Source organism: Schistocerca nitens, chromosome 7, assembly GCF_023898315.1.
Source record: "Schistocerca nitens isolate TAMUIC-IGC-003100 chromosome 7, iqSchNite1.1, whole genome shotgun sequence".
NCBI classification, from domain to species: Eukaryota; Metazoa; Arthropoda; class Insecta; order Orthoptera; family Acrididae; genus Schistocerca; species Schistocerca nitens.
The window spans coordinates 407,800,811-407,816,495 of NC_064620.1; the positions used below are offsets into that span (position 1 = coordinate 407,800,811).

The window sequence follows — 15,685 nt, forward strand, 5'->3', positions numbered from 1 at the left end:
TTGATGTTCATCTTATATCCTCCTTTCAAGACACTGTCCATTCCGTTCAACTGCTCTTCCAAGTCCTTTGTTACTTCTTCTCCATGAATTTTAATACCTACTCCGAATTTGCTTTTGTTTCCTTTACTGCTTGCTCAATATACAGATTGAATAACATTGGGGAGAGGCTACAACTCTGTCTCACTCCTTTCCCAACCACTGCTTCCCTTTCATGCCCCTCGACTCTTATAACTGCCATCTGGTTTCTGTACAAATTGTAAATAGCCTTTCGTTCCTTGTATCTTCATAGGATTTACTTATTGTGTTGCTAGAGATGCATCATCTACATAACAAAAAGCTTTTCGTTATGCTGTTGCCGGCATATCCTTAGGACAGACATTTTCAGTTTCGTTTAGTGCTATGACTTATCATGTACGTCATTCAAGGCATTTAAATATTATCCTTTAGCGACACCTTTATGGCTTGTGTTAGCTGTGGGTCAAATGGTGACGAGAAACGGAAATTTGCACCAAACGTCTTCACCGAGCTTTCGGCTCTGCAAATTGGGTGAAGAGTAGCCCTGATGCTGTTTGGAGAGTTCGCAGTCAGCAGTTATCAGGAGCGGCAACCCGTTGACTCTCGTGCGGACTCGAGGAAAGCGCACTCTAATGGAAACTGATAGGGTGCCACAAGTGCTTTAAAAGCCGCCCTTGAGCCCAGTCTCCCCGGCCCGGCATCCCTGACGATGGCCAATATCCGCCCCCATCTGCCGCCTTAATGACGATGCACCCTCTTCTTGCGCTGGGGCCGGCAGCCCACCCCACCCGTCGCTCATCGATCGCTCTTTAGTTTCGCCTCAGGAGACGAGCCAGAAAGCTGCCATCAGCATTCATTCCCAGGCACCAGTTCCCTCCAACTGAACGCTGCTGCCGCGACTCCAGTCCCCGTGCTTACTGCTCTCTCTTTCATGAAACTTATGTCTCTTTTCAAGACATCATTTGCAAATTTAACTATGTGAAAGTTCCTCAGGCTGCACATTATTGATAATTCATGATCGAAGTGAGATACTCATTCGATCATTACCTATATCTGGCATATAAATAACATTTAAACCGATTCAGTGAACTACGTCAATGTTTGAGTATGTGACGACCATAGAATTCCTGTCACACCACTTTACGGCGTAGGTATTTTACGTAAATTTATGCAAAATTTTACACGTTGCACAACGCATACCAAATCCAAACGGACCACAAAGCGTGTTTCAGTTGGTACTCTCCATAATAAGTTAGTGTTTCACATGTGTTATGTGTAAATAAATGTTTTCGGATAATTTTATGCAATTTGAGTTCAAATGGTTCAAATGGCTCTGAGCAGGATTCGAACCTGCAACCGTAGCGGTCGGGCGGTTCCAGACAATAGCGCCTAGAACCACTCGGCCACTACGGCCGGCTTACGCAATTTGTACCATCGCGAAATAGAGGAGAGAGTGCCGCAGACACAATTAGCGAGATAAGGCGGCAATCATTTAAAAAAATAGGCTTCTTTCGTTGCGGCGAGAATTTCTTACGAAATTTTAGCCACCAAATTTCTCCTCTGAAAGTCTTTTTTCCCTTTTTTTCTTAATTTCCACATCTCTTGGTAAGAATAATGTATGTGTTTAGTGCGATTCGAGAGCGGAATGGTGAAGAAATTGATAGTTCTATGAAGCAACCGCCAAACACTCAAATGTGAGTCTCACAGTAACCGTACAGATGTAAATATAGGATTTACGAACGTGGTTAAGTGGTATGGAAAACTTCCTGTGCTTATCGGATATTCACGCAGGGATATATTCCACTGAACATACACTGTCGGAAAAAAGTTAATACACTCTTTTAGACATTTCAAGTCCACAAAAAAATTACTGTTGCAACAGTGCATCTGGAGTACATGAAATGATTGCTTTTACAGATCAATAGCACAAGCGGTTCTGAAGTACCAAGTATTGACCCATGCTGAAACATCCTTACGAATATCAGTACATGGCCATGTGGCCGATCGGTTCTAGGCGCTTCAGTCCGTAACCGCGCTGTTGCTACGGACGCAGGTTCTAATCCTGCCTTGGGCATGGATATGTGTGATGTCCTTAGGTTAGTTAGGTTTAAGTAGTTCTAAGTCTAGGGGACTGATGATCTCAGATGTTAAGTCCCATAGTGCTTAGAGCCATTTGAACCATTAGTACGTGGCGTAGCCTCCGCGGGTGGCAATGTAGACGCTGACTCTGGCATCGAGTCGATGTTAAAGATGGCGACTACTGTCCTGTGATACAATACGCCACGCCTTCTCGAGCTATTCACGCAGTTCTGTAAAAGTAGTTGGATGACGATTTGCATGAGTCACTTCTCGTCCCATCATATCCCAAACGTGCTCGACTGTGGACAAGTCCGGATATCGTTCAAAAATGGCTCAAATTTCTCTAAGCGCTATAGGACGCGAGCCTAAAGTCTTTGCTTTCCATTCCTCATAACATTTCAACAAAAATATCCCGCGATTTTGCGCAGGAACTCTTAATTGTTTTCCCTGTCAGCGCAACACCAGTTGTCTGTGATAAACAGTTCGTCCATTTATCGCTGAGATTATCAAAAGGTTCAAATGGCTCTGAGCACTATGGGACTCAACACCTGAGGTCATCAGTCCCCTAGACCTAGAACTGCTTAAACCTAACTAAGGACATCGCACACATACATTCCCGAGGCAGGATTTGAACCTACGGCCGCAGCAGCAGCGCAGTTCCGGACTGAAGCGCCTAGAACCGCTCTGCCATAGCGGCCGGGCTGGAGATCGTGCTAGCCAGGAAAGATACTGCACGTCTTGCAGAGTACGTTGAGTTCACGGGCACCCTGAGGGCGAGCATTATCCTGTTAGAACAACACGACAGCTTTCTGTTGCACGAACGGCGAAAGAACGGGTGTTACAACATTCTGCACGTTCCGTGCGCTGTTAGCGTCCCTACCAGAACTATCCAAAAGTGAACGGGAGTTGTAGGTTATCGCACCCAGGACCATAAGGCCAAGAATTGGATCAGTATGTCTTGGACGAATACACTCTACGAAATAGTGCACACCAGGTCTACGCCGTACATGCAAACGACCATCACTTGGGTGCAGGCAGAAGGTGCATTCATCGCTGAAGACAGCGGCGCACCATTCCATCATCCAAGTGATCCTCTGATGGCATCATGCACATCGATACTGTGGTGTGATTGGAAGCGGTGCTAGAGGTTTGCCTGCCCTTAGTCCAAATACTAATAACCAGTCTGCAACAGTTCGTGTTGACGCAGGTGGGATCACAAGCCCTCTTATTCGTGCTATCGTAGCTGATCGATCTCCCGCTGCTGCCCTTACAATACCATCCTGGCGGGCGTCTGTTCTGTACGGATGTTCAAAACCTCGTCTATGAGTGTGGGAATGTTCACGTGACCACTGATACCACCATGGTCGCACAACTGACGCAGCTCGCCCAACTTGTGTAGTAACGCTTCAAATGCATCATCCCGCCACACGCTAAGTCGCAATTTCACCCCTTTCAAACTCACTCACTTGGCTAGGAAGCACGAGTGCTTCACACAGTTTCACCATACAGAGTCTTCTGGCTGCGAGCATTCTCTATTAAAGGGTAGACACAGAAGGCTCTCAAGTAGCCATGATATTACGCTATCTGAAGAATGTCGATTATTATGAGCAAGAGGAAGTGTTGTACCCATTTGGCAGGTCCCAGCAAATTTCTTTTTTTAATTTTAATTACTTCCGCTGTTTATCTTTTCTCGTTCACCCTTTGTAAAACAACTTCATTCCTTATTTTATCTGTACGTTTCTCACATTTCTTTCTTGTTCAGCTGACATCACAAGCGAGTAAGCATTTCTCCTCTCTCCACAGCAGTGTCCATGTTTCTGCATCATACAGGCAACACTCCACAGAAAACACTTAACTCTTCGTTAATATTTAATGGATCACAAAAAACGCTCGTCCCTTTTTGTTTCTATTTCTTTAGGACATGTCATGATGCTGGTGATTTTACATCCTAAGAATCTCAAATTATGAACGTGTTCCACTAACACAATTTTTCACTTTCATCGTCTTTGATTACCTTCTAAAAACTCATTGCCTTTGTATTCTTCACATTTATCTTCAGTCCATATTCCTCGCAGTTAGCGTTCAGCTCCTTTGGCAGTATCTCTTCATTTGCTAATACCATATCGTCAGTGAAACTTATACAGACATTATGTCTGTACGTAATTCCAGTCGAAACGGATTGCTCATAGATGTCCAAGTAATCATTGTAATCCACTGAAAAAATATGTAAAAGAATATACCGTATAAAAAAGAAAAAGGAAAAATAAAAATAAAAGAAGGTCGACAGTGTTCTGACTAGTCTGATGGGGCCGTTACGAATTTCTCTTCTGTGTCGACCTGCGTGTACCGTGCAATTTATTGCGTGACGTCTTTACAGCTGTCCTACTATGCTGTTCCTTCTTGTCGTCAGTGTATTCCATACATTCCTTTCTTCGCCGATTTTGAGGAGAACCTCCTCATTCCTAACCTCGTCAGTCCACCTAATTTTCAAAATTCGTCTGTTGCATCACATCTCAAATGCTTCGATCCTCTTTTGCTCCGGTTTCCCCACAATCCATGTTTCACTACCATACAAATGCACTGCTCCAAACGTACGTTCTCAGAAATTCTTTTTTCAAATTAAGGCCTATTTTTCATACTGCTAGACTTATCTTGGTGACGAACATCTTTCATGTCAGTGCTGGTCTGTTTTTTATGCCTTCAAAAAATGGTTCAAATGGCTCTGCGCACTATGGGACTTAACTGCTCAGGTCATCAGTCCCCTAGAACTTAGAACTACTTAAACGGAACTAACCTACGGACATCACACACATCCATGCCCGAGGCAGGATTCGAACCTGCGACTGTAGCGGTCGCGCGGTTCCAGACTGTAGCGCCTAGAACCGCTTTTTTTCTTTTTTTTGCGTTTGGTCGGGGTGGACATCACAAGACATCCGTTGAAATTGATCGTTGGTTCCTTGACTCAGTTTTTTTAATTACAGAGAGCACGCAGCCCTCTGACCGAACACGCTGAGCTACTGTGCCGGCTGAACCGCTCGGCCACTTCGGCAGGCTTTTATGCCTTCCTTGCTCCGTCTGTCGTGGGTTACTTCGCTGCATAAGTAGCAGAACTGTTTCAGTTTCACTGAGCACAGCAATGACACAGCGAATCTTATCAATGATCTCCTTCCACCTCCAATTTTAATTCCACTCTTTAACCTTTCTTTTATTTCCGCCATTGCTTCTTCGATGTACAGACTGAACAGTAGGGGCGAGACACATCATCCCTGTCCTACATCCCTTTCTAATCCTAGCACTTCGTTCTTAGTATTCCACTCTTATTATTCCCTCTCGGCTTTGTACATATTGTACATTACCCATCTCTCCCTTTATCAGGGCCGTATTTTTCTCAGAATTTCGAACGTCTTGTTTCATTGTACATTGTACCACGCTTTATTCAGGTCAACAAATCCTATGAAAGTGTTTTGTTTCTTCTTTAGTCTTGCTTCCGGTATCAATCGCAACGTGATTACTGCCACTCTGGTGCCTAAGTTTCCTAAATCCAAATTAATCGTCATCTTAAATATCTTCAGTTTTCTTTTACATTCTTCTGAATATTATTCTCGCCAGCAACTTCAATGTATGAGCTGTTAAGCTGATCCTGCTATAGTTCTCGCAGTTGTCAGCTATTGCAATTTTGGGAATTGTGTGGATGATGTCTTTCCAAAAATCTGATGACACATCGCCAGTCTCATACATTCTACACACAAATGTGAATGATGGACTGCTATCTATCCCTTCTGCCCTATTTGAAGTCTATCAAAGCTCTTTTAAATTCTGATTCTAATACTGGATTCCCTATCTCTTCTAAATCTATGGCTGTTTCTTCTACCGCGCCATCAGACAAGTATTCCCCTAATAGGAGCCATCAGTGTACTCTTTCCACCTATCAACTCTCTTCTCCGAATTTAACAGTGAAATTCCCATTTTGCTCTTAACGTTGCCACTCTTACTTTTAATCTCACCTAAGTTTGTTCTGCTGAGTCAGTTTTTCCGACAATCATTTCTTTTTTTTATTTCTTCGCATTTTTCATGCATCCATTTCGCCTTAACTTCCCTGCGCTTCATTTATTTCATTCCTAAGTCATTTGTAGTTTTGTATTCCTGAATTTCCCTCAGCACTTTTGCACTTCCTTCTTTCATCGATCAACTGCAGTATTTCTTCTGTTATTAATGTTTCCTTCGCAGTTACCTTCTTTGTTCATATACTTTTCTTTCTAACTTCTGTAATTATCCTTTATAGAGACGTTCATTCTACCGAGCTATTCGTAATGGCAGTATCTATAGCCTGAGAGTTCTTCAAGCGTAACTTTCATTCCTTAATATTTCTGTATCCCACTTCTTTGCACATTCATTCTTCCTGGCTGGTCTTTTAAAGTGCAGCCTACACTTCGTCACTAATACATGTTAATCTGAATCTATATGTGCTTCTGGTTACGCCTTACCATCCAATATCTGATTTCTGAATCTCTACCTCACCGTGATGTAATCTAATTGAAATCTTCCCATACCTCCTGGCCTATTCCAAGTATACCTCCTCCTCTTGTGATTCTTCGACAGAATATTCGCAATTACTAGCTGAAATTTATTGCAGAACTCAATAAATCTTTCTCCTCTCACTCCTAGTACCAAGCCTGTATTTCCCTATAAACGTTTCCTCTACTCCTTCTCTTACAACCGCATTTCAATTCCCCATGATTATTAGGTTTTCATCTCCCTCTACGTACTGAATTACCCGTTCAATATCCTAATATGCTTCCTCTATATCTTTATTTTCTGCTTGCGGTGTCGCTATGAAAGTGTGAATTACTGTTGTCGGTGTTGGTTAGCTATCGCTTCTGACGAGACAATCCTGTCACTGAACTTCTCACGTAGCTCTCACTCCCGGCCCTATCTTACTATTCCCGTTTCTACTCTCGCTATACAGTTCTCTGCTGCTGTTGTTATTACACGATACTCATCTGGCCAGAAATCCTTGTCTTCTTTCCATTTCACTTCGCCGACCCCCACTGTATGTAGATTCAACCTTCGAATTTCGTTTCAGATTTTCTAGCTTACCTACCACGTTCAAACTGCTGACATTCCACGACTCGACTCGTAGAACGTTATTCTTTCGTTGATTATTTAGTCTTTTTCTGACAGTCACCTCCCCCTTGGCAGTCTCCTCCCGGAGATCTGAATGGGGAACTATTCCGGAATCTTTTGCCGATGGAGAGATCATCATGGCACATTTTCACTTACAGACCATATGTCCTGTGCATACCTATTATGTGTCTTTAATGCACTGGTTTTTCATTTTCTTCTATATCCTCACTGCTTATTCTTCCGTCTTGAGGGGCAGTTTCTCACCCCAAGGCAAATAGAGTGCTCTAACCCTCTGTCCGCCTCTCCGCCCTCTATAACAAGGCCGCTAGCTGAATCAGGGTGACTTCTAATACCGAAAGTCTTCGGCCGCCATCGCTGATGATTTTCATTCAAAATTTAAGCTGCGGCCAGATTCGGACCATCGAAACTGGGACCGAGGACATTTTGGTTCCTAATCAATAATGCTACCCCTAGACCACATATAACTAATAAAGCTTGAATTATAAGTCTGGCTGTGACCATGAAATTACGTTTTAGTTCTTCTCTACTAGATATTCACCATTCTGTTCAACACCTTACTCCCAAAGATGGATGACTAGGCGAGGACCTCCGTCATAGAAGTCTGCATTTTGTCTGTTAAGGAAACGTTCTACTTGGAAATCACCTCGTAATCTCAATGCGAATGTTTGCCATGTAATGTTTTCTTCAACGGAGGGTGCTTTGCCTGTGGAATACGTGAGGTGAGACAAAATTTCATAGCCCAAAGAAGCTACATTTGGGACCTCGTGCTAGAGCAAAAACACCCCCTCAGACAGCTTCCCACGACACTTCATCCTCGCAGTCTTTCAGTGACCTCTCGGGACATTTAGCTGGTATGCTCCTGTGACTGTTTACCACTTACGAGCGTAATGTGTTACATCTTCATCATGGCAATCCGAGGAAACGGCATCACATTGTCCCATTATGGCTGAGTCTTCGCCTTTTCCAGTAGTGTATTCACACTTTTCATTGCTTGCTTAGCTCAACTGGGTTAGCCTGAAGCAGCTGCAAAGTTTCCGCTACTGCCACTTCGAGCACCACCGCTTCCACTTCTCAGAGTTTCACATAGATGATGGTGTGTCATTTTATTCTTCGTGATTCAGATTTCTATCACCTCACTGCAAGCGTTTGCGCTACTAACCACTGTGTCTTATTACAATGTTCAGTGTACAATTCCACCACTTCAGCTGGATTGTTACTGCGTTGTTCTCCTTCAAATATATAAAACAAAAGATCGAATGATGGTCCACTTTATCAAAAAACTGTGACATTATTTTGGGTCCTTCGCGGCATGCTACGATAATGTCAGGCAGAGAGTTCAGGGTGCACCAGCGTACGTGCAACTACCAACAAAATTATAATTAAAAGTTTATGATGACCTCTCACTACTGTTTATTATTTTCACATAAACATTTCAGATCCATTTTTACCTTTTAAGTGTTACACAATGCAAACGTGTCCCCTTCGTTGTGTAATTATAACTGGTGTCCAGATTGAACGTATAATAATATAAAATGTACAAGGGTCGGTTGATAAGTAATGCAACACATTTCTTTTCTCAAAGCATATTAGTTTTATTCAGCCGGCCGCGGTGGTCTAGCGGTTCTAGGCGCTCAGTCCGGAACCGCGCGACTGCTACGGTCGCAGGTTCGAATCCTGCCTCGGGCATGGATGTGTGTGATGTCCTTAGGTTACTTAGGTTTAAGTAGTTCTAAGTTATAGGGCACTGATGACCACAGATATTAAGTCCCATAGTGCTCAGAGCCATTTGAACCATTTTGAAGTTTTATTCAGGATTCGAATACGCTATTATGTGCCACTGTTATGGCTACAGCATCCTGCTTTCCAAAGTAATCTCCATTCAATGCAACGACCCTACACCACCTTACTGGGACGGCCTTTATGCCCGCATGGTGCCATTCTATTATTCTACGTCGGAGCCAGAATCTTGCTGCAGCAGTAACCTCCAAGTCATCCATGTACTACTTCCTGTGAAGTGCATTCTTCATTCAGCCAAAAATATTGGAGTCGGAAGGTGCGAGGTCTGGGCTGTAGGGTGGATGAAGAAGAATAATCCATACACCTTTGAGTAACCCAACTGGTAGGCGAGTGTATTAGCACAACCAACAGAGACGTTCAGCTGAGCAGCGAGGTGTTTTCAGCCGTAGATCACCTCGAATAAGTCTGCAGGTTCTAGCATTGCTGGAGTCACGGCGGGCCAGCATGCGAGAGATCTGACAGGTTTGCGCGATCCTGCTGCGATGCTGACAGACGCCTCGCCCAACGATTCACCCTGCTTTTGGTCACTTCCAGCTGTCCGTAGAGATACCGCCAGCGTCTATGACTATGTGTGATGCTCTACCGCCAACGGAAACTCAATGACAGCTCTCTGCTTGGAACGCATCTCCGTTGCAGACGACATTTTGAAGGCTACGTATAGCGCTGCCACCTATAGGAACTTCATGAAACTATAAAAGCTGAAGCGGGAATATTCCACAACGTCCCACTGCAAATCCTACATTATTTGAATCGAAACTTAGCGAGAAAAAAAATGTGTTGCATTACTTGTTGAACGCCCGTCGTAATAACTTGAGACGTAATTGAGATATTTATTGACGGTTTGCTTCTAGATGTATGGGAATAGAAAATGTTTGCTTGCGACAGTTGGTACCGGGTGCGCAAGCGCGTAGCTGTTTCGTTCACGTAAAGGCGCATGTGGACTCCACTGTAGGTACTGTTCGAAGCACTTTCTCTCGCGGAGCTAAAGTCTGTTACACTGGTACAACGCCGTAACGTGATCTTTCAACGAGACGATACATCATACCATTTTGTGAATAATGTGAGGGATTTCTTGAATCCTGAGTTCCCAGATCACTGGACTGGGTGACATAGTCCACTGATTGCTTGAGAACCTAGAAGACCGGAACTTAAGCCACTTGGTTTTTTTCCCTGTTGGGTTCTATCAAGAATCAAGTATACTAGATACTAGTTCGTGATGAACCAGATTTGCGCCATTGCATTCGTGTAGTTATGGCAAATGTTACGCCTGCAATTCTGAAAAACACTTGGAGAGAAGTGGAGTACGAATGAGATATCTATCGTGCGACTAATGGTGGTATATCGAGGTGTATGAGGTGTGTAAAAACACATTTTTATTTACCATTCTTGCAGAAACATACCGGCAATAAATACCTCAATTACTTCTCAAGTTATTACGTTTTATACTGTTATATGTTTAACTTGGACACCCCTTATATTAAGTAATTTACTGAAAGAAAGCGTTACTGCCTATTTTGTTGCAGACAAGGTAATACTTTTTGAGTTTGTCATTTTAAATTACCAGAAAAAGTAAAGATATAAATATTAAATTTCTGTGGAAATGATATAGTAGTGTTTTTCGTGACACGTAGCACAAGAAAACGAGTGCGTCAGAACTGCTCATCGACGGCTACCGAGTAGATCGAGTTTGATCACACAACGTTACGGACACTGTTCAGCGTCGATAAACAGAAGTGCACCAACATGCTGCCACAAATTGTTCCTTATTAACAGGAGTAGTCTCGATTCTTCCGTGTCGAGTTACTAGGCCATGTTTCCGACCTTACTCTCTCCATATTCATGTTTATTCCTTCACTCGAATATAAGCACAGTACATTTTGGATGCGCTTTTCTTCTAGAACCACTACAATGCATGCTGCTGTTTCCCCCTTTTTTGTACGTTGACTGGTTTCTCTCTGAAAGGACATTGTTCGCAGATAGGGCTAATGGTATTGTCTCTACGTAATGAGTTTAACAAAACGATAGAAACATGAACAGAATGTTCTCTTGACGACTAGCCACAGAATTATCTAGATCGTATACATTTATTAATTCTTCTTATAACGCATTTCACTGTCAGACATGATAAATTCGATATACCTGGTCAAATACAATTCTGAATATACAGCAGTAAGTGGTACTTACAACTGTATGTTCAGTATTGTATTTGACGAGCTACACTTGATGATGCCTGATGGCGAAACGCGTCGTAATGAGGTATAATGAATACTTGTAAATACGATACGTAAGATCCTGCGCATGGGAGCCAAGAGGGATATTGCAAAGATTTTCCATCTCTTGCCCTGCTGCTTTTTCTCAAGCTTTAGGGCTTTATGGCTTTATGGCTCACTTCATGCCTTTGGGGCATGGCCAAATGATTTTTTTAACCGATCGTTCCATCACTATCTGCGGAGGATATATTCACTAGAGAACTAAGGTGAGACTCGGATATTCATAAATGTCCTGCGTAGATGGCGACGAAACGTTGGATTTCTCCAAGAAATTAATTCCACCACGGAAGAAACTGAGTGCTGCTACATGCAAGGTAAGAATGATCTCCACTGTGTCCGTCAGTGTACCCGGTAGGCTGTTTACATTGCTTAAATTCACTCTGCTGTTTCATATGGTGTTACATTTTGAGCAACTCTGTGGGCCCATTAAGAATATTCTTAGTCCAGAAGAGGGCAGTCGGAATAGCCGGTGGTGTCAGTCTCGAACTTTGTTTAGTCCGCTTTTCGGCTATTTTGGAATTCCTACTCTGCTATCCCAGTACCTATAATCCACCATTGGATTTGTTGTTGACAGTGTTCACTCATTCAGAAGAAACTGCAACATCAATTCACTGGACACTAGGTGGAAAAACTATGTCCACTCGATTAACAGCTCCGCGAGGACTATACAGAAACATGAGCACTATTCACCAGGATTCGTTATCAACAAGCTTCCAGCAGAACCGAAAAAAGTTAAGAGGTAAACCCCAAGTGCTCAAATACAAGTGGAAATTTTTGCTTGCGACACACTTCTTCTATTCTGTGAAAACCCTCCCCGCAGTACTTCAGAAGTGTTCTCTGTAACCTATTACGAATTCGTGCATTCCTGCATTTTTCTTTTTTTCTTTTCTTTTTTTTGCGCTCCCTTAATTTTTCAATTCTTTTGTTCAGATGTTCTCCAACCAGCAGTCTCTAAATTATATACTGACTCATTCCATGACCAGCTAGTTTTGGCTCGCCGAGTCGCCAGGGACCTGACAAGTAAATAAATAAATAGCTCTGAATATTTTATTGTGTGACGGTTCCGGCCATGAAAGTTTACCCAGCACGATATCGCCGACGCGAGGGACTCTTCACTGTGTCGGATACTGACCGCTGGCGTTGCACTGGTTCTGATTTTGTGTCGTAACGTGAGGCCTTGCGACAGGTACAGCAAGTCGGAGGACGAGAAGGGCGTCGGCCCGGGGGACTTCGACGCCGGGACCCCCGAGTCGCTGCCCAGCCCGGAGCGGCCGCCGCTGCGACACATCGACAAGTACGTCCGGCCAGAGTGTCCCTGCCTCACCAAGCGCTACACCATCGCCCTGCTCACCTGCATAGGTGAGTTGCCGGCTGCAGCTCTCCGACAACTCTGCAGCGCCCACAGGCAATGCAACTCATTTCTAAAAGAGTCTTCTGGAAACTAAACTTGACCTAATCTCCACAGTCTTTAGCTTAGATTTCAGAAATGAAAAGTTTATATTGGTGGTAAATGTATAGTTCTGGAACGAAGTAGGTTTAAAATACTAAATGTTAAAAATCTGAGTGATTCACCAAAATTCTAGAACATGATAAAAGTGAACACTACTTATGTTAGAAAAGAAGTGAATTATGTAAAATACCTATAAAACTCAGTAATGAACACCTATAACTTACGAAGCCAGTGACACAGCAATGTGAAACTATAGATCGTTGCCAAATGAAGTCGCACTATTACACAAAAAAAAATCGTTCTCATAGAATGAAAATCATTTATTCGATAGCGTAAGGTTCATTAGAACCTTGTCTGAACATATTCAAGTCAAAAATTACTAGAAAACAAAGAGAAGCTACATTTTCTCGAAGACGTGCTGAGACTGCGATAAACAAATTTTTTTAGGCAGATGATACCACCTGCTGGTCACATCCAGAAACTAAGACAAGTATTGCGCTGAAAGCACTTGGTGGGAAGTGTATGCTACAGTCAGACATAGGGAGTTTAGTTCAATCGTTGTGCTAGGAAAGGTAAAAATTGAATGTAGCCAATAGTGACTGAGGAGTTAAGGGAAATTTTGATAACTGTACACAGCATGTAGCTACATGCATTCAGTTTTTGAAGCTTGCGATAATGTGATGACGTCTGACAACTTTTGCTCTCTTATTCCTATAAGTAACAAATAGGAACAAGAGGATAGACGCCATTTAAGCTGTGGAAAGCGGGAGTGTGAGGTTAAAATAAAACACGCCAGTTTCTTGTTTTTTCAGCAGACAGAAGTAGGTAATCTTGTAGTTATTACTGATTTACTTTTATCTGAATATAATTCATTGTATCATTGCAAGCACTTGCTTTCCAAATATGTTTAACGCACAGTATTTGATCGTATTATTTTGTAATGGCAGACGGGGGTAAATGTGGAGTGATAGACAAGACGGGTACACCTCCGCGAAAAAGAAGCTGGAAGAAGCAGAAAGGAAGAACAAACTAGGGAATGAAAAGTAACAACAGACTGAGTTGAAGAACAAAAATGGGGAATCTGTACGTGGGTGCTTTACTGAACAGCCAGAAAAGAAGCAAACGGAAGCCAGTAAGAAGGAGAAAACACCAGAATTATTGAAGATACGTTACCAGCCGTTGTGATAATGATAAGGAAAGATAAAGAACTATGGTACAAATGTGTTCAATGTCCAAATTAGAATCATGATTGGTGTTCTAGAAAAGACGCTCCTGGACTGTATTTGTGGTATTTCCTTATTCAAAAAACCATCTTCCTGAGAGGTGGCAATGGATCGTATATGCAAATAAGTAAATGTAGATTATATGTGATGCTTTAGGCAGGGAACCAGACCATGTGGCTACGTTAACAACCCATATTTAAGAATACAGTATTCTCTTGTGTTTAAAGTTTATATATGTGAATCAGGTTGGCTGCCAATCTCTATAATAGCGGTGGATGCTTTCAGCAACAAGTTGGACAATATTGTCGACTGTTCTTAAGATTACTCATCTTTGCATGTGTTGTTGCTTTTATGTATTTTTTTAGTGTTACATGTTCATTTCAGATGCTAACCTGTATTAGCTTTGACCTCTTTACGTGTACAGGTTTCATCATCTCCTTCGGCATGAGATGTAACATGGGAATGGCGAAACTGAAAAAAATACACGGGGTAAGTTATTACATCACTTTTATACTCGTAATTTCTTCTGAATACAACTTAATCCATTTCTGAGGAAAAGTCTGTTTAACTAACGCATACATTAGCTCAAATTCTACTAAAATAACGGTAACGCTCTCTCTCTCTCTCTCTCTCTCTCTCTCTCTCTCTCACTCTCACTCTCTCTCTTTCTCTCTTTGACGTATTACGTTGAGAAATATAACGTTGGAGTAAGACTTACTACGACGTTTCCCTTGTCTGAATAGCACTCGTTTCCACATTTCTTCAAGTCTCGTATCTTGACGGCATGAAATAATTTGTTGCTAACCAATTTCAGAAAGGATAATGCCAAATGATGTACGCCACACAATTGTTAAATTTAAATCGCTCCTTCCTACTTCATTTGCGCTTTGAAGATTTTGATGGTCAGTTCCAGATGCACAGTGCAAAGTTTTCATAGGTAAAGAGAATCACACCGATTCCTTCTTCCACATGATGATAATCCAGTAATACGCAATTCAGTGACACACTGTTCGTTAAACGTCACAGTGAAAACTCGATAGCCGCGCGGCGTAGCCGTGCGGTCTACGGCGCCTTGCTACGGTTCGCGCGGCTCCCCCCGTCGGAGGTTCCAGTGCTACCTTGGGCATGGGAGTGTGTGTTCTCCTTAGCGTAAGTTCGTTTAAGTTAGATTGAGTAGTGTGTTAGCCTCAGCAGTTTGGTCCCACAGAATTTACCAAAAATTTCCAATTTGAAAACTTCACACAGTGGCAATACATCATCGTAATAAACCCAGTGCACACTTCATGCTCACGTAGGAAGATGACAACATAATTAAAATATCCACCCAGTAGATTTGTGGCACAATTACACTTGGATGTTGCACGATTACTGTAGCGCCTGAGATTTTAAGATGCATAGACGTGACGCGGTGACTTAACGGTCGCTGTTTTTTACAAGTGAGTAAAACAGATATGATCCAAGCTCAGTTTCTTTACTCGATCCGAGATGGAGATATGTATTAGACAGCGCACCGGTATTGTCACGATTAAGTTTAAGCAACACAGTTGTTGCCTGTGGGCACTTAATAGTAAATTAGACATAGATGATATATGGTTATTTTCCGGTGCTTACTTTGACACGGTATGTTAACGTTACGACTGGACTCCGAAGACTGGAGATTTTTTGGTGGGATTAGCTATTTAAGGACTGATATACAAATATTTATC

The 15,685-nt window shown here is 42.5% G+C and overlaps 1 protein-coding gene across 1 annotated transcript in view; it reads left to right on the top strand.

The window, feature by feature from the left end:
• The window catches only part of LOC126195661 (vesicular glutamate transporter 1), a 213,356-nt gene that overhangs the window by 15,745 nt on the left and 181,926 nt on the right, over positions 1 to 15,685 (top strand). Inside the window, exons 3-4 of the mRNA XM_049934286.1 lie at positions 12,493 to 12,665; positions 14,404 to 14,468. Of these exons, the coding sequence (XP_049790243.1) occupies positions 12,493 to 12,665; positions 14,404 to 14,468 (238 nt within the window). The remainder of the gene's footprint in view (positions 1 to 12,492; positions 12,666 to 14,403; positions 14,469 to 15,685) is intronic.